This window comes from Aquarana catesbeiana, linkage group LG01, assembly GCF_042186555.1.
Source record: "Aquarana catesbeiana isolate 2022-GZ linkage group LG01, ASM4218655v1, whole genome shotgun sequence".
Taxonomy (NCBI): domain Eukaryota; kingdom Metazoa; phylum Chordata; class Amphibia; order Anura; family Ranidae; genus Aquarana; species Aquarana catesbeiana.
In genome coordinates, this window is record NC_133324.1 from 87319181 (window position 1) to 87339677 (window position 20497).

The following is a 20497-nucleotide window of genomic DNA, read 5'->3' on the forward strand; positions in this document are numbered from 1 at the left end:
TCTCTGATGATTTATTTTTTTTTTTTTGAATCATGTGAAGGAAAATATAGCCTAAAATATATACTATAGATAGATAGATGTACAACGTAGAAAGTAATGGTCATTATCTACAGAGGTTCCAAACGCATCATTTTCAGGTGGGAAATTCATATAGCTCCCATACATGTGCCAATTTCAGGCAAATTAGGTCTGAAACATTTAACCTAGGTATTTGTGAAAGCAAAAAGATTGAAGCTTCCATTGCTGGTTTGTTTTTTAAAGATGCATGCTTCAGGTCTGTTATGCTCATCTTTTCTTCACAGCTTATTACGTCACTGATTGGGAAGGTTCGGTCCTGCCCTGGATCCTGTCTGCTGTCAAAGACCCCCAGCATGGACGTAATAGCCTTTGAGCTTGGCTGAAAGCTCAGCTATGTAAGCTGCCAGGTCTGTGAATTCTCTATATATTCCAATGGAAAAAAAATAGCGCATGTTACAGTATTTGTGTCCTTCAAGAGTCCATGGATTCTTCACAGGAATTTTTGAAAAATTCTCTCATGCTGGTGACAATTCTGTCATGTCAACAGCATGAAAGATATGTCATGTTGCCATGTTTAACTTATGGAGACATATATTATTTGAACCTTTTCTGTTTAACCAGGAGCTAAGAGTGAGGCTACGGAAACCAAAGCCAGCCAAGGAAAGAAAACACTCAACAAGTTTTTGTGATTCATCTAGTACTCACTTCCTAACAAACTAATATGTAGGGCTGCGATGTGTAAAACAACAGAAGTCACAATTGTCCGGGATCCCTAACCTGCTCACTTTTCTTATTAAATAATTTGGCAGCTTGTGGTGCTGATTCATTTCTGAGTCTGGAATTTTGGATGGAAGGGAAATGAATCAGCAGCACATACAGTATATATGTATCATATATAATTCTGTCTTCTTGTACTGGCATGGATCTACCTACTAGACTTAGTACCAGGTATGGTTATCATTAGGTTTTGTACCAGATATAAACATGTCTCTATATAATGATGTGCCAAAAGTTATACTGAAGGTTCAGTATATTTTGCAATAAATATAGTTTGGCATATTGTGTTTGGCACCAGATATAGCCGGGACAGGACATTCTCATTTGTTGTGACATTAAACATCTCCCAGGATTGTCTGGTGTTGGTATAACCTGTGAGAAGAGACTCATGCAGATAGCAGAGGGAAAGAGAAGAAAGAAACCACGCTAGATGCTTTGGATTGAGGCTAGTATACATTATAGAGGAATATGCTTTGTTCTGATTTAATTTCTGAGCTTTAAAACCACTTTAAAACCATTTTTGGCCATCTGCCATTTGAAATATTTCTCTTCACTTCCTGTCCTGTAGATCCAACAGGAAGTGAGAAGAAAAATCTGAAGTGAGATAAATCCCAGACAGTTGTCAAACGAACATTGCTGTTCTTGCGACAACTTGAAAATTTAAATTTTTCCTCATTTCTTAGTCTGTTTGTGGTCACCAGGACAAATAGAGAGTGATTCTCCGCAATGGGAAACAGACAGCAAAATAATCCCAACATAGGTCGTAACCCCTGACCACTCAGCCCAAAACTCAAAATGTAAAGTTTGACTAACATATATTAATTAGCAGGCAGCGATTCTCCTGAATAACATAAACACAGTGTACAAAAATTGGAAAACCTAGAATCGCTCTATAAAACAAAGTAATTGATAAATGGTATTATCATACACTGACCAATCTGATGAACGATCGATACCAAGATTGATAAAAGTGAACAACAATGTGCAAATTAAAAGAACTAAGATATCCCACCTAATAGTGTAAAAGTGTCACGCTAACGTAACAGTGACAATGTGACAATTCAAAGACTCTCCTCGTACCATAATGGGATCAAAAAGGTGGATGTACATGGCAGAAAAAGAGATAGACGCTCCATAGTGTAAAATCTGCATTGACAATGGCATCCACCTCCAGTTTAGTGATGTCACCCCTGATGAGAGAGATTTTCTCTATCAGGTCTTTGTTCTTCGGGAACTTGACTTCTTCAGAAGGTTTGGCTTTTACCTTTTTTTTTACCTTTTACCTTTTTTGCTGTGTCTTTCCATGTTGGGATATCCTTCAGTTTGATAAAATCTTTTGCGCCATAGTGCTCCCGTCTCTGCTTCTTATTGAGACTTTTCCACCTTCACTAAACTGGAGGTGGATGCCATTGTCAATGCAGATTTTACACTATGGAGCATCTCTCTCTTTTTCTGCCATGTACATCCACCTTTTTGATCCCATTATGGTACGAGGAGAGTCTTTGAATATTGAGAGCCCCTAAAGAGCTTTGGAGAGCGCTGTATCATCTCTAATCCAGGTTTATAGCTGATCCATATGACGTGCCCTGCAAGGATTCCATTTACACAGGCTTCCCTTGACCCTCTGTAGTGGGGGGTGGTGGGCTTCTGGTAAGCACCTACCCCTTACTCACCGGTTGTGGATTCCCTTCACAAGTTTATTCAACATTTAAAGACACTATTTAGTACTGGACTTATTTAAGGGGGATAATGTTCTGGCCTCTCTGGTATCATTTCTTTGTGGTCAATTACTATGAACTTTCTATTGATTACATTGTCATTGTTACGTTAGCGTGATACTTTTACACTATTAGGTGGGATATCTTACATCCAGTTCTTTTAATTTGCACACGCCTGCCTATTCCTGCCTTCAGTGTATAATATGGTGTTATCAGGGGGCAGGGCCTAGGAATTGCTAGCATTGCTCAATAACGGTTTGCATCTCCACCGATCTTGCATCCATACAAAACTGAGACGTGAATAATAAGTGGGCTTGGGCAAAACAGCCACTGCAAAATGCTTACTGTCAGTGCTACATCATCCACAGCTGACTTGTCTTATGCTGTTTAAAAGGTAAGGCTGCCTTAGTCACGGTTCACTCTTAAAGCAAATATAACTCCATACTTTACATTACGCCTTAGCGATGTCTTCTCACATGATACCAACCCTTTAAAGTCACAGGAGTGGTATGTAACATCCAGGGCTGCACTGGGACAAAAATTTGGCCCTGGACTTCACCCAGACTGGCCCACTTTGACAGGTCTCTCCCATGCCGGCTTGCCACCCAAGCTCCCCCCCCACTAGCTATTAGCCGTTCTACATTATTTCTCTTATAGGCAGTATCAGTGGGGAAGCTAGACATTATTTCACCTGGGGCAAAGAATCAGTTTGGCGCCCCCCCCCCCCAATGGAACAAGATTAGGCAGGAAAGTGAGGCCGCCCTCCTTCCAGATCGTATGATGAGCTTCTAAGTGTTGACTCCTGAGCATCATGTCTGTATTCAGGCGCGCTGCATAACTAGCCAGGGAGAGGAGGTGAGCAATGCGGGGGGGGGGGACAGAGGACTGGAGGGAGGCAGCGGTCCACTGTCACTGAAATCGGCCCACTGAGCCATCGGCCCACCGGGAAACTCCCTGTAGTCCCAATGGCCAGTACATGCCTGGTAACATCCATCATCTTGTCAGAAAGTCTGCATTTTTAGTTTCACATCAAATATACTTTGATGCGAGACTTTCATCAACATCAATAGCACAATGATCAGTCCCTCCCCTCATGCCAAGGTGCCAGATGTAATCCTTGACTCTGAGCTCTCTTTTTGCTCCCACCTCCAATTTAAATTTAAATATTGCCACCTTTACCTATGTAACATCTCCAAATTATGCCCCTTCTTAACCAGCCACTCGCCTTGACTACTGTAACTCCCACCTTGTTGGCCAAACTCTACACACACTGTCCCTCCCCTTCAGTCTATCATAAATGCTGCTGCCAAACTAACCCACCTCACTAATTCTTTAGTGTCTGCTGCCCTTCTTTGCCAATCCCTCCACTGGCTTCTGTTTCCCCAACTAATAAAGTTCAAAATACTAACATACCAAGACATCCACAACTATGCCCTGAGCTACATTGCCAACCTTGTCTCAAAAATTACCCAAATCATCCTCTTTGTTCCACCCAAGCCCTCCTGTTTCCCCGTCACTGTCTCCCATGGTCAATTCTAGGATTTTACCAGATACTTTCCCTTTCTTCTGAACTCCCTGCCCACATCTCACCAACTATTAATTACTCTCTCTGCCTGTAAGCAACCCCTGAAGACCCATTTCTTCTAGGAAATCTATCCCACGTCAATCCAATCACTGAACTTTTACTATCTTTATCAACTCAATGCCTCACAGCTACTACCTTTTATATCATTTGCCCATCCCTTTTAGATTGTAAGTGCTCATGAGCAGTTTCAAATTTTCTTATAATGGTTTTATCTTCTTTTATTATGTAAAGCAAAGTACGAACTGTTGATGCTATATAAATCCTGTATGATTATAATAATAAAGCCAAAACTGTTTTGAAAAAAGAGTAAGAAAGGGTTTCATCCCGTCTGGTCATTACTGCTTATGTGTCCCAGCTAGGGAGAATTTCCTTCTCTATATATCCTGATGATCATCACTGGGACAGAAATTGATGAGTAATCCAGAGTTTAAGTCGTCATCAAAACTAGACTAGAACTAGATGATGGGGCGCTTTCCTACGCACCAAAAGGCCACTTAACTAAAACTTTTTTTTAAATAATAAAGTGTATATAAATGACCATATCAGGTATATTAGGTTCAGGTGATTTGATTTTGGGAGCACCTTTTGATTTTATTTTCATTTAGGTTCACATGATTTAATGTTTGTCCTGACACATTCTTTCCCCCCTCCCCTCTATTTTTCTTTTTTGTGGGGTGAGATATGCCTTGTGTCAATGCAGTCTTGATTAAAGCGGGGGTTCACCCACACCGCCAAAAAAAAAAAATATTAAAAGCCAGCAGCTACAAATACTGCAGCTGCTGACTTTTAATACATTGCCACTTACCTGTCTCGGGGTCCAGCGATGTCGGCAGGGGACGCCGAGAACCCGCTCGGTTCTCGGCAGCTGCCGCCGCCATCCTAGGTGAGGGAATCAGGAAGTGAAGCGTTGCGGCTTCACTTCCCGGTTCCCTACTGCGCATGCGCGAGTCGCGCTGCGCGTCCCTAGTGGTCCCCGCTCTCTGCTGGGAGCTGTGTGTTCCCAGCAGACAGCGCGGTCGGGACGGGAAGAGGCATAGACTCCCATGGGAGTCTATGCCGGAAGTGGGTGCACCCCCCTCCCCCCTGAAAGGTGCCAAATGTGACACCGGAGGGGGGGAGGGTTCCGAAAAGTGGAAGTTCCATTTTTGTGTGGAACTCCGCTTTAAGGGAAAAGATTTTATGTGGATATGGTGATATATAGGGCTTGTCTATTAGTGGTTATTTGTGTCCACATGGATGAATGTACCCGTATCACATATCTGAGAGATAGATCATTTCATAGGGCAGAAGATAGATAGTCGATATCTTCAGTAAGACAGTATTTACTAGCATACCTTCTCTTTTTGTGTTCATCTTAATTTTATACATTGCCAATAGATGGGAGGAGAGACAGATCTACCCCATCTCTTGATACCACGTGGTGTTGGTGAGTAGACCTTTAATTTACATATCCTCTAATACAGCCTGGAGCCTTTAAAATTAACCACTTGACATCCGGAGGACGTCATATGACGTCCTCGACTTTCGGGGCTTATATCTGAATGATGTCTGAGGCTACAGACATCATTCAGATACCGGCATTTTCAGCCGGCGATTCCGTACACCATAAGAACGATCATAGCGGCTGTTCCGCCGCTTGATCGTTCTTACGGGCGGCGGGAGGGGACGTCCCCCCCCTCCCGCCGCCCTCCGGTGCTACTACCGACTCACCTCAGCGATCGGTGAGTCGGATAGCGGATCCGCCGGCGCCGGATGTTCACCATAGAGATTTCCGGCGGACCAGATGGTCGCCGGAGTCTCTATGATCGTTCGGAGGCCGGGCGTGACGTCATAACATGCCTCTGCATTCAAAAAAACGGCGCCGCTTCAGCTGTGAAGCGGCGATCGTTTTATTTTTTTTTTTGATTTTAGGCTTCCCAGCCTAGAGGTGAGATGTGGGGTCTTATTGACCCCATATCTCACTGTAAAGAGGACTGATCGTCTCATATTCCTATTACAAGGGATGTTTACATTCCTTGTAATAGGAATAAAAGTGATCAAAAAAAAAAAAATTTTTTTAAAGTGTAAAAATAAAAATTTTTAAGTAAAATTAACAATAAAAAAAAAAAAAAAAATTTTTAAAGCGCCCCTGTCCCCGTGAGCTCGCACGCAGAAGCGAACGCATACGTAAGTCCCGCCCACATATGAAAACGGTGTTCAAACCACACATGTGAGGTATCGCCGCGAACGTTAGAGCGAGAGCAATAATTTTGGCCCTAGACCTCCTCTGTAACTCAAAACATGTAACCAGTAAAAAAGGTTAAAGCGTCGCCTATGGGGATTTTTAAGTACCAAAGTTTGGCGCCATTCCACGAGCGTGTGCAATTTTGAAGCGTGACATGTTAGGTATCTATTTACTCGGCGTAACTTCATCTTTCACACAATGCAAAAAAATTTGGCTAACTTTGCTGTTTTGTTTTTTTTTAAAGCATGAAACTGTTTTTTTTTCAAAAAAAACGCGTTTGAAAAATTGCTGCGCAAATACCGTGCAAGATAAAAAGTTGCAATGACCGCCATTGTATTCTCTAGGGTCTCTGCTAAAAAAACATATATAATGTTTGGGGGTTCTATCTAATTTTATAGCAAAGAAATGATGATTTTTGACATGTAGGAGCGAAGTGTCAGAAATGGCCTGGATGTGAAGTGGTTAATATAGGAGGAAATTATAACCCTCATATTGTCTATACGTATATATTCAAGAGAAGTTTTCACCATTTAAACTTGGTAGATGTTAATATTACCACATAGAGATGGAACGTTGATTCTTATATATAATGGCATTGACCTCATCCTATAGGTATACCTGATATGGTCATTTACATACTTTTTATGATTTAAAATAAAGGTTATGTTTTAGTTAAATGGCCTTTTGGTGCGTAGGGAAGAGCACCCTTGTCTAGTTCTAGTCTAATTTTACCACAGTTAAGTGTTATCAATATCACAGGCTTTTGTATATATGTCATCAGAACTAGAAGTGAGGTTTTTAAATGGTAATTCCCCTCACTTCATAAAGAATTCCTTCCACTTCCAGTTGCACCTCTGGTGTACGAAGTGAAGACAATTCACTCAATAAAACAGAATGCAAAAGATAAACCTTTAGCCTTTCCTTTGATGTGATCAGTGCCTATTTTTTTCAAATATCCCTCTATTAAGTGGAAAATCCAATCCCTTTCCCAAAAAAGATATTTGGCAAGAGCAAATTCTGTTTTGCCAAACCACACTACTTTCTGATTACAATATCAGAATATCAGTTGTAATACCTCTTAAATTATTGACAATATTGAAAAAAGAATACCAAAAGAATGATAGAAATGAGTTTTATTTCGTAAAAAGTTAAAAAATGAATATAGTACAAAAATAAAGTTTGTAGAGAACTTTGGTTGCATAACACAAAAGAACCAAGACAACAAAGGTATGTGAAATTTTAACATTCAGATAAGCAAATGGTTACAGCTTTATACCATTTTTGGAAGAAAACCATCACAAACTTTACCCTTTTTTCCAATAAAAGCTAGAATCAGAAATGCACAACCATCTGCCGGGCGTTTAAAAAAAAAAAAAAAAAAAGATAAAACTATTGGAATAAAGACTGTTTTAATTGTGTACTAAAATGTTCATAAAAATACTGAAAATGTTGCAATTTCTGTGTAAGTTTTGTCATTTTTTTTGTCAATTTTTATATATTTATTTTTAACAGTTTTGTAATTTGTGACTCCTAAGAAACTTTATATCTTCTGTATGTTTAGGTTATTTCTAAATCGCACTGTTAAAAACAATTAACATAACAGATGCAGTAAAACTAGAATTATGCAATTCCATCTTTAAACTACAAAAAGTTGTATTGGTAGCTTTGTGTGACTGATGAGAGTTGTGTAAAGGGTTCAGTGGAGCAGTTCATGTACTGTCAGCTGGAGGTGTATACCACTCACTGGATAGAGTCACATTCTTCTGTGTCTACACTGGGTGACTAAGTGAACCACTGCATAGGAGGTCATTCAAAGTTTTGTATTGTCTTCTGCTGCTCAAGGTGAGAAGTTCCATGACATGTCTGGACAGACCCTGTTTAAAGACCACTCACTAATCATAAATACGGGTTCCATTACAACCATCAATTAATAAGTAAAGTTTTTAGAATAGATAATATAGTATATGTAAAGGGAATGTATAGTGTTTTTCATGCTCACTTTAATTTTTTTTTTTTTTAATCAGGAAAATATGAAATGGTAAGCTGGTGGTAAACATTCAGATCAATAGCTTTCTCAAACTTATTTTACATCTCTGCTGTTAAATTAAACTAGGGAACAAAAAAGGTCAGGCTACAAAAACAGCTAAATGACTCAATCATCACACCTACCCTCTCTTTCTATCTAGGTGTTTATGTGTAAAGATTATATACGGAATTAAAACAAATTATAGAAAGCTGACAATTTTTGAACTAACAAACAAACAAAAAAAAAGGCCAAAAAGCAAACTTTCCCTTTTAAATATTGTGTAGCTGAAACTGATATTTTCCAACACAAGTGACATCCTGGCCAGTAATTCTAGAGAAAAGCTACTAACAGTCACTTTGGTGCCTCATGATGCCTACAATGGCAGTCATCAGCCAAAGGATGTCCATCAAAGTTGACCAAATGTCAAAAATCTCACTTTCTGTTTTCTTTGAACTGTCTAGCTTAAGTCAAGGTAACTTTTACAGTTCGAAGAATGTAACCCTTGTGTAAATTTAAAACTTACATTAAAACCCACAGTTGATAGGCAGTGCACACATGTCCAAATAGAAGGCCAAAGCTTTTTAGAACCAGATTAATTACACATATTTTTGTAAAGGGAACCAGTAAAAAACAGGATCTACGTATTTAACTTGTAAAAATATTCTATACCAAATGCCATTTTTTTTTAACTTCTAAGCTCTCCCTTGGCTCAATGATTAAAAATCCTATGACAAAAAGCAAAATGGAACTCTTTGGAACTTTAATTTTTGCACCTCTTATGGATGGCAGCAGAGCAGAGGAGGACAAAGTTATTTATTGACTGCTGATGGTAGAATTAAAACAAAACCGTTGACTGCAAACCAGCCAAACCGGAGATTAGCGAACGCTTTCAAACAAATAGGAAAAATTGAGAGTCAAATATTAAAAACAGAAAAATAAAATAATGTTGCTACAAAACATCTATATAGCTAGGAAATTCTAGGGAAAATGTTTTGTAACATTTCATACTTCTCAGTACCAAAACAGATGTTTGATGCAAGTCCATAAAAGGCTGTAATCCAAAGTGGTAGTAGCATCATGCAAGTGAAAAACAATGTTTAATTTCATTGGGAAAACTTTTCTCATTGAAATGAACAGTTGATGGTTCTTCAGATAATCTAGGATTTACAAGCCCATTCCATTAACACAACTGGAACAGAGAGAACTATCAATGATAAAACATGTATTTTTGATGAATAGAAAAGCTTTTTTTAAATCAAAGAATGAAAATGCTTCACATTTGTTAATGTTTAAACTGTTTTTCCCTGATCACCCTCAGCCCCAGCCTCACTATGATTAAAAAAGACTATACCAAACTCCCTTATGAACTGAAAGAATCAGAATAACCCCACAAGTCAAGGAACTGCCATGTGGTACATATTTGTTTGTTAATATGATATTGTTTTAAACTCTACCCAGTGCACTCAAAATGCATTCTTTATTGATGACCATTACTGATGTTTTGACTATTGCATTTTGTTTAAATATGAAGGATGCCATTGCTGAATTCCTTGTTGCCTTTTGCGCACCCTTCTGTCATCATTCTTTGATTCACTGATCTGGAACAAGCATGCATGACACATAAGCTAGAATACAGTCAGAGCTCAATGCATGCTTGTCCTGGGTTAGTGACTCAAAATAGTGAAAAAAGAGGACCTGCATGACAGCCAAGCAGTTTTAATTCACAGAATAAAAAAAAAAAAAAACCAGCAAGGGCACTCTACACATTTCTCTGATGCTTCCTTCCATGTTAACATTCATAAGCTGGTAATTGTAAATACAATTCCAAATATTGAACAGAGAAAACTACAGTTTTAGCTGAGTTGGATAACAGATTGGCTGGTGCCAGTCCTTTTGTTGACTCTACCTGGTTTCTACCTCTTACAATTGACTAGTAAAATGATTTTGTATGAAGCAGCTTTTTCAACAAATCAACCATGTAATTTAGTTTGCCACCAACCACCTTTATGCGTCACCAAAAAGGGTAAAGTATGTGATTCGATAATTTGTTTGCATCTGTCTCATGTGGCCCTTGAGAGCATGCTTCACTTTGGCACCATCAAAGAAGAGAAAATGCAATAAATAGGAAAAAAACAGGAAACATTCATAACTGGACTGTAATAAATAGCAATAACTTAATTCTCAATAAATATCTTATATATTCATGTATTTGTGAGGATGCATGGCATCAAGTAGTCCGTTTGGCCTCATGGACCAATTACTAATGTACTGTCAAACAAAAACAAAAAAGACAAATCTTCTGTAAACCCAAAATTAAAATCTATATAACCTGTGTTGAGTGGTTGATACATAAATGTTTGAAAACAGCCCTCAAAGAACAGACCGACTATAAATATGGACAGTCCTTCTAGGCCATACGTGAGTTCATTAGATCTACTTTTTTTTATTAATTTACCTGCTCAGCTACAAGGCAAATCTAAAGGCTAATTCCACTCATAATGATTTTTTTTTCATTGGAGCCTGCAAAGCATTTCATCTTCAATTAGTGGATTGTGGGTGAAATGCCCAGGCTTCTGCAGACTATTTTACCAGCCGCAGATCCTTGATAAGGTACAGACCACCAGTTATGGGGCTGGAAGAAGTATCAATAGACTACAAGAGTGGTGACATCACCACACTTGTGCTCAATCAGAAATACAGGTCCCTTTGCAGATGGGACTTGTCGTTTTTTAATTCATAGATACCTGTAAATAAATGACGTGGCCTTGCAGACAGAGCCTCGCACAGCCGAACTGAATTCCAATATTGACAGGAAACTATGGGAAGAAGAATCTGTAAGAGGTATGGGGTTTGGAGGTGGGTCACTGCAAACTGACTATGTTAAGTGTTATGCCCTTAAAATGGGTGCAACATGAAACATGTTCTGAAAGGTGGACCCGCTTTTAAGGCTGCCTTTATTGGCCTCTCTTAGCAAATTGGCTGTCAGGATTATCCAGCAAGGTTAACTAAAGGTGTAGAATTATTCATTTAGCAAAATGAATGTGGTGGAACTATGTTCCCTTTGAATACCCAATTATATGCAAGGGAAATAAAAAGAAAGATTAAAAAAAAGATTTTTGCTGTGAAAAGACAGGATGAAAGTTCACCCTATTAGCTAAGCTAAGTGAACATTCACTTTGCAAAGTGAAAATTCTCTTCTTGATTAGTTAATCGACCCCAATTAAATTAATACAGTTGCTAACCCAAAAGAAATATCCAGATCAGTGATTAAAAAAATTGTAGTGAATAACCAGCAAACAAAAATTAAGGAGGTCAGCAATAGAAGATTTTCCCTCCATTACTGTTCTAGAGACAACCCAAAATGTAGGCTTTTCTTTTACTTTCACTTTTGATTATAACAATAAACAGGACAGATGGAGAGGGCGAATCTCCCTAACGGGGGCAAAGAAAGCATTAGGAACATGAGTTGTTCTAATACCTCTCCACTCTATCCAAAACGAAAAGTTTTGCTTTTAGTTATACTTTAAGTTGTGGAAGAGTTTTGAGCTACTTCTCAGGATGTTTCGAGACTCTACGTGACAATTGATGGAGTTTATTTTTTGTTTGAAAGTCTAGTATGCTAGAGGTGTCATTCTTTTATGGGATGTTTACTTGAATATAGTAAAGTCAGAACCAACCACTTGGCTCTCATTTTTAAGATTTAAGCAAGCATTGGAATGCTTAATCTCCACATCTACAGAAGAGAATAAGGTGGGTATCTACTAGGTTTTTCTAAAAATCTATGAAATGTGTACAGTTGAAAGTAGATATTTCCTTTTTAAACAGACCTTTGCCTTCACCCTAATGCTTTGTCTCCTAAAACAGGTCCAAGTTATCCCCTGACAACTGTGGCATGGTGTAACATACTCAAAATGCCTTTTCTAATTTTGGTATTAAGTCTTAAGCTGGACAAAGATGGATTGAAATTTAGATGGTTCAGCAGGGACCAGATGAATTTCAATCCAGGTATGGCCATACCCATCGAACGGGAATGTTAGGGAACTTCTCGATTAAAGGAGTCCCACTGTCAGAATATGTCTCAGTGGGGAGGATTCCTCTATCCACCTAGCTTGTGTGAACAGAGGAATCCTTTTTTTTTCCTTCAATCAGCCCGCTGGTGATCTATGGCCACCTCCAAAGTATACTGCTGACTTAGCAGTTAAGACAGCCAGTGACAAAACAGTACTTCTGTCAACAGCACCATAGGGATTGTCATCAAGAGTCAACATGAACCTATTTTAAGAGATAACTTGGTTGGAAGAAGAAATCTATAACTGATAGGGGAAAAATCCTTAAAGTTTTTCTTCCTAGGGCAAATATAAACAGATCCAACAATAAAAGATTGGGTCCATCATCCTCTAATCCTCTGCATGAACGTCCTGGCCCAAGTGGCTTCAAAGACCTGCAGCGTCTGCCTTTTATGTTTGTTTCATTTGTACCAGTCTCATAAACGATTAAGGGGAAATCTATTATAGAAAGGAAGATCAAGGTGCAAGCTGAAGACATTGTGGGTCAACTTCATCAGGAGTTTCAAACGGAAAATTACAGGATGGAGAGACCAGTGGCAATTTATGCGCTAAACACCTCACTACCTGAATGATTTTCTCTATGTAAATTACCTTTGATTTGCCCTTTAATCAGTAGCGCTTGGGGGCTGTGGAAAGTTACGCACTAGCCTAACCAAATCTAATAAATTTAACTGGCTCCTTTGGGCTACAGTATACCCTTAAACTCTAAATTAATTATTAAAAGCTTGAAATCTATGTACCCCCTGCCTGCTGATCTGGGGTTAAAGACAAATTAACTCACATGGCTATAAATCGGAGGTTTTTTATGGTTTAAAGTTACAGTATTTGAAGAACTGTATTACCTAAAGTTATGTTATAAGGATGTCAATGGATGTAAGTGAACTGAATTAACATGTACTATAATAGCAAATATTTTAATTCAACCCCAAAATACAGAGCTAATAGATTATGTAATACACTTGTTTTGTTGTACAAAAAACATACAGGAAAAAACCTGACATGCACGATGTATAAATGCCTGTGTTTAAAAGCTGGTTATTGACCTTTTCAGTCAACACTGCTGGTGAGTCATATATATAATGGTGAAAACACAATCCTCCTACTGGAGCGCATGACTGGGCGCCACAGTTGCCATTTTTTTCCCCAGAGACATTTCTAACTCTCACACTTGCAGGACAAATCCCTCAGCGGGTCGCCAGGATGGCACCATGCCCAGCTCTCCTTGGTCCTCTTCTCCATCCTTAACCTCAGGATACTGTGAAGGGAATCTTGATCCCTGATCCCTTCCTTTGTGTTACATCAGGAATGCGACACACACTGCCAAGCGGCCCTCCACAAAATGAAAATCAAACACATCCACATTTCTTGGCGGAATGTTGTCTCAAGGTGTGGTAAACTAAATTGTCATCCAAGAAGGAGACATCATCATCGAATGCAATTGGCCTGCAACATGCTTGCTTTACCTTATCATTAACCAACTTTTTCTTGATAGTCAAATTTTTAAGAATTTGGTCATAAGTTGTCTCTGGGTTACTGCAAGAGCCGCTGCAGTATCGAAATTTTAGTTCTTCCTTGGCTTCATAGCCCAAACCCAAGTCTGTCACATTCAGGTGTATTTCCCGCAGGACGCAGCCTTTGTTTTTACGCTTTTTATCTTTGCCTGCTTTTTTACTGGAACTTTGAGTCTCTGCTGCAACGTGTCTCCCTCTGTCTCGCCGGGAGAGTGTTTGCTTGTTGGATGACCTTCGAAGTCTTTTTATGGTGTCTTGAATGAACTCCAACACGTCGTCAACCTGATCTGGATAGTCATCAGGTATTTCAGCTGCAAAAAGAAAATCCAAAAACAGCAGATTAGAATATCATGCCAGAAAAGCAAAATAAAATACTGACAACTAATGCCTTAAACTGAAGCTACAGAGCAAAGCAACAGGTTCAATTCAATAGCAGCCCCATTCTTACCTTCCTTCTCCTGCTACTCTGTTCAACCGCAAAGAGCAAGAACAATGCATTTAGGTTATAGGGGAGCTGGTGACTCACCCCCCTTCCTACCATATTACAGTTGCTTAGCTCTTTGTAACCTCAGGTTCCAACTTGTTAGTTACACAGGGTTTACTCTTTGCTCCCTGTGCCAAAACCGGAGTGTTGGAGGGGTTAAGGTAAGGAAAGTACATAGAGATAGTTATTTTGCTCTGCATGGGCTAAGCACAGAATTACTATGAATGAAAAGACTACAGTGTTCTGGGATACCAGATTCCTTCATCAAGCCTTCATCATGTTGCTTGCCAATAGTCCACATGGCAAATTTTCCACTTTGAGCGATTCCCTGTAGAATATATTCTGATTAAACTGAAACCTGATAAAGGTTTGTCAGTTTTAAGCACATTGCGGTTGATTTACTAAAACTGGAGAGTGCAAAATCTGGTTCGGCTCTGCATAGAAACGAATCAGCATCAAGGTTTTATTGTTAAAGCATAATTGAACAAGCTGACGTTAGAAGCAGATTGGCTACCATGCACAGATGCACCGAATTTTGCTCCACTTTTAGTAAATTAACCCCGATGTGTTTTAGGTGCTTGTGCCATTGTTTCAGCTCAGCTTTGTGTAGAATATGAACAGAACTGATTTGATGATGCCTAAAAAATGATATGATTGTAGAAACCCAAGTCAATAAGCCAGGTAGTCTCATCCACAACTGATTATTCATCAAAGCCTAATATTCCAGCCAAGATCGAAAAAAAACCTTTGGCAGATTTGTGCTTTCAGTCAGTCAAAAGCTGCTTACTGGGAGTTAGTTAAAAGGCATCTGTCATAAGTGATTAGACTTTTTTCATAAGTAAACACTACTCCACAGGCATGTGAATGACCTTCATGGAAGTACCAGTGTATACCTGCATCACAGAATCATGCAGACTACTCAACATGCAAGAAATGTCTTGACATTTTATAAATGTGCTTGGGCCACAATTGTGTTTATCCCCTTTCCTTTGCCATCCTGCATGAAGATCGGAACAAAAAGTTCCCCAGTATATGGTGAAAATGGAACAAGACCTACATGATGATTCAAGGAGGAAACTAGAGCACCCAGAGGAAAACCATACAAGCATAGGCAGGACATAACGAAGACACGTGGGCTGTAAGTTAACAGGGCTAACTTAACCAGCTTACTAACCAAAAGTGTTGCATTGCAATGTTTTGTTGTCAGAGAACAAAACTTAAGTGCAGCAGAGCAGGCAATTTAAATCATATACACCAACCATATGCAGCAAGTTTAGAGTCGAGATCAAATCACTCAGCATGCAGCCCAGAAATGTATTTGTTTTAATTCAATATATGACATTACTGGCAAATGTTCTGCACTTGACAAAAGCGATGTAATGAAGACCACATGAGTACCATATGTTTGATGACTGATCCACACTGTGACTTATGGCTGTGTTTAAAATCTATCAATACATTCCGTTAGAACAACTATATCAAGTGTTACTTGTGTTCTGTGACAAAGTGATGGGTCATTAAAATGTACCTGTCACAAATCTATAGTGGAAAGTTACTCCCCCACCCTTCACTGGCAGCCATCTATTTTTGCACATGCCGGACATTTTTTGCCTTTAAAATTTGCTTAGAAGTAACTGGGTATGAACCTGGGTGCACTAATCTTTTCTCCAAATGGCATATGTATAACACAAAGTCAGACCCAGAAAGACACCCAGAAGTATACACTATATATTTGTGGGATTTATAGCTTGGTGGTGTGCAATTCAGCATATGCAAATGGAGATTTTACAGTAAACCTGATATGTAGGGTTTCAAAAGAGTGCCTGATCTGGCACAGTGGTGCGTAAGCAGGACAAAAAAGAAGAAGGTTTTCCACAGGAAGCAATCGCTGATCACTTTTAAAACAAATGATTCACTACTAGAAAAAGGTAATTTTGTATGAGTGATCAGGGATGGCAACAGTAATATAGGCTGTATTATAAATATGGCAAATGTTGCTCTGGGCTGGATTGGTTTCTACTACTATACATTGAGCATCAAACCCGTGGCTTACATCATGTAACTATCCTGGTGCCATAGTACCTAAACTGTGAAGAAGAGAAATTAAGAAACCTCATCTAATCCCTCATGTACTAAGTCTGAATGGAGATTTTTTTTCATGGGTTTCCTTCCACAATCCAAATACAGTATATACTGGTAGGTTAAAGCTGAACTCCAGGCAAATACAAAACAAAACCAATCCACATGCCCAAGGCCTGACAGACATCCTCTTGCCAACAACTCCCCTATTACATGCAAAAATGGTCCTTAAATCTTAGATTAGACTTGGACACATATGATTGGAGTCATATATGGGAGACAACTAAGTCTTGCTCAACTAATGTATTAGTGCTCAAGACCAAGTTTAAGTTTATGAAATGATAGTATCTAGTCCCAAGTAGAATCACCCACTATGTTCCAAGCTGTTTCCCAAATTATTTTGGAACTAGTAGTTTTCTGGGTCTTTTTTTTTTTTTTAGCTCAGCACACCCTTCTAAATCTAAAACCCCCAAGCATTTCCAAACAGGGCTTCATACTGTTGGTGCATGTCTTTGTGGCCAAACAAACACTTGCTAAAGCCTGGTAAACACCTACCCTCTCCTTGGTAGAGACCAAATCTAGGATTAACTCTGTTCTTTTACACAATAAAATAGAGGCTAAACTTCATGATAAAATGGACAAATTTCTTTCTTTCTGGTGTCCATGAATGTCACAATTCTTACCAGTGGTATTCCATCAAGATCTCCTGATTTTAAGGGGGCACAGGCCTCCCCCATTGGCCCTGCTACTTCCAATTACTCCAAACCACAAACGACACCTCTTTATTTCCTTGTTACTCTACTCTACTCCTGCTTCCCCTTACCTTCCTTCCCACCTTTGTTCCTTGGTTGACATTTTCGTATCCTTGATCTACAATAGCTGTACATTGATTCATTACTTATATTGAATAAGTTGATGACTGTACTACTTACACTAATTTTGAGCTTAATGTTTTGTAGCCCAGCCTTTACATTTAAAGCGGAACTTCAGTCATTTTTTCAACTTTCCATCTATTCCCATCTATTGGGCAGCACAGTGGTGTAGTGGTTAGCACTCTCGCCTAGCAGTAAGAAGGGTCGCTGGTTCGAATCCCAACCACGGCACTTCCTGCCTGGAGTTTACATGTTCTCCCTGTGTCTGCGTGGGTTTCCTCTGGGTACTCCGGTTTCCTCCCACACTCCAAAGACATGCTGGTAGGTTAATTGGATCCTGTTTAAATTGTCCCCAGTATGTATGAATGTGAGTTAGGGACCTTATATTGTAAGCTCCTTGAGGGTGTAGGGACTGATGTGAATGTACAATGTATATGTAAAGCGCTGCGTAATTGACGGCGCTATATAAGTACCTGAAATAAATAAATAAATTAAAACTTCTGCCCTTGTTGTTTTACCTTTGAGTATTAAAACAGTTTTTTCTGCCAGTAAATACCTTATACAGCCCACTTCCTTTTTCTTGTCTGATAAAAAGTCTAGGCTTATGCCATCATGCACAGCTCTCTCTCTCTTACTCTTGTGAGAGTTTGCCAGGAAGGGAGGGGGGGCATGAGTCATAAGAGGGCCAATGAGAGCTGCCCACAGTTAAAATGGTTGCAGCCAGACTCAGTGGAGGGCGATTTATGCAGCATATTTGGCAAGTGCAGAATCACAGTATATATAAAATAATATGCAAAGTGGTTGGAGGGAAGCTTTGTATGTTTTTATTACAAAATATGTGAGCAGACTGGAGTTCCTCTTTAAGCCTTCATTGTTTCTGTACAATAAGAAAAAAAACTATTACTTTAAAGCCAACAGTATACGCACTCTGCCAGGGAGAGAGGGGCAACACTAGGATCAGATGTGCTGAATGCAATATACCAAAATGACAGGAGGAGAGAGCAGAGGGATGAGTACATCAGTCTGCTGCTGTCCATTTACAGGCTGGGGGCTGGAAAGTGACCACACTATAGTTCTTAATTGCCATAGAAGTAGCTTGGTAGTGCTGTCTTCCCAAGTTACAAGTTACATCTCAGGACTCGGACAGAAGTACTAATGCTTTTGATGGATAGAACTGGTGCCAAATAGGCATTTCATCCGTGTATTTGGGCCACCCACCATATTGGTTTTAGATGTGTATGGGATTGTGGGGACATTAAATTGTCCTCTGGGGCAGAGACTGATTTAAATGCTGCTGTGTATTCTCCAAAAACTGCATATTACATTGTCACTATAAAAATACGAGAAATAAAAGATTCATCCAGTAAAATAGAATGCTGTCTGCTATCTTCCTGGTGCCTTGGTATTACTTTGCATATTTCTATGCTTAGGTTATTCAGATTTCATTAGCTCTCTGGAACGACTCAGCAAATGCAGCCGACCAAGTCTCTGAATGACAGCAATGACAGAACAGGTGCACTGCAGTCAGATTATTTGACAAGGCTGTGTAAAAGGCAATAGTAATGTACAGGGACACACAACAAGTACAAGTTGCATCCGTTATGCTAAGGAAAGATAATTTCTGATTGGTTACTACAACATCGTACAGTTTTACTCTGAACATGTCTGTACATTTACAGGGCTTCAGGAAGTAGTAGAGTATTGTGCCATGTTAATCATTTAATACAGAAGGTAAGCAGTTTGAGTGATGCCCTTTATTGTTTTACTAAATTAAAGATGCAAGCTTTCAAGATAACTTACATTATATCTTTAGGCTTTATACATTTTTAAAAAAAAAAAAAAAAAAGGAAGGGATATAACTTATGCCAAAAGCTTGCATCTGTAAAAAAAAGAATTTCGCCAATAAAGGGTATCAGGCCAAAACAGAAAATAGAAATTTACTCTCGCAGTGGGGTCCCCTGCATTGCAAGGGTTACGTGTGTACTATTTCATTATTTATTTCTAGGGTGTAGAGGAACAGGCAGTATTAAGCCCTTTGCAAATGGATGTAAACATTTTTACTGATGTTTATACTCAGGATCTTGTTGATCCTGAGTAAGTACAGTCACATGGCCATAATATATTGGTAAAAGTTTTACTGATCATTAGGCAGGGAACAAAACGTCCTGCGTAAATAGAGGTTTTTATCTCCTGTTTCCAATGGTATACATGTATATGCATGCCACAGAGACAGATTTTTGGATTCTGTGTTACAGATCTGAGCGCAGTGCATATTAATGCATCTGTGTGAATTTCTCCATTGAAAGTAATACATTCAGATCCCCAAATAAGGAATATTTGTAAATGCATTTTTTTTTTTTTTTACCATCACACGAATGAGCCATGGTGTTGACGTGTGTGTTCTTGGACATACGTATCCATTAATATATTTGTGTGTTTATTTTTAAACAATTACACAAATTCCTTATTTGGTGTGTTAAATTCACGTCTTATGATACTTTCATTTTCTCTGGGATTTTACAGTGACTGTGACAAATGTAAGAAGTATTTATACACAATGTAGGAGATCATGGTGTACTGTGGCCACCCCAATTAAAGTGAATCTATAAAGTACACCTGGAAGTGATAAGACTGTTGAAGCTATGCAATGTAGGAGATCCAATATAATGGGGAACATGGTGTGCTGTGGCCACTCCAGTTGAAGTGGATCTATAAAGCATACCTGGAAGAGATTTTAGCCTGTTACAGCTATGCACAAGGTCCTCTGTTTCCTAGGAAAGGTAAGTGTAGTTGTAGATCTGTAGGGGCCACTCTATGGCTTTTGTCTCAGTCCGTAGTCACAGTCCAGTCCTGAGGTGTGTGTCATCACCAGACAACTTTGCAAGTCAAATGGATGATGATAGTTCAAATAATAGTCAGCTCACGTATCACCAGGAGCTTTCCTGTACATAGACAGCATACAAATGCGGATCAAGATATTTCCACGTCCTTTTCTTACTCAATGGGGTTTATTAATAGAATAGAATGTTCATTTATGCCTGTGAACCTGTGCTCACTTCAAATACTCTACTTCATGTAGAGGAATAAAACATTTAAAAAAATGGGGAAAAGGGCAAAAAATGGTGGGGGTGGGGGG

The 20497-nt window shown here is 39.1% G+C and overlaps 1 protein-coding gene across 1 annotated transcript in view; it reads right to left on the reverse strand.

Moving 5' to 3' along the window:
• Positions 1-8663: 8663 nt before the first annotated feature.
• GDNF (glial cell derived neurotrophic factor) overlaps positions 8664-20497 on the reverse strand; it is an 83276-nt gene continuing 71442 nt past the window's right edge. Inside the window, exon 3 of the mRNA XM_073621470.1 lies at positions 8664-14237. Coding sequence (XP_073477571.1) covers positions 13762-14237 — 476 coding nt within the window. The 3' untranslated portion in view covers positions 8664-13761. The remainder of the gene's footprint in view (positions 14238-20497) is intronic.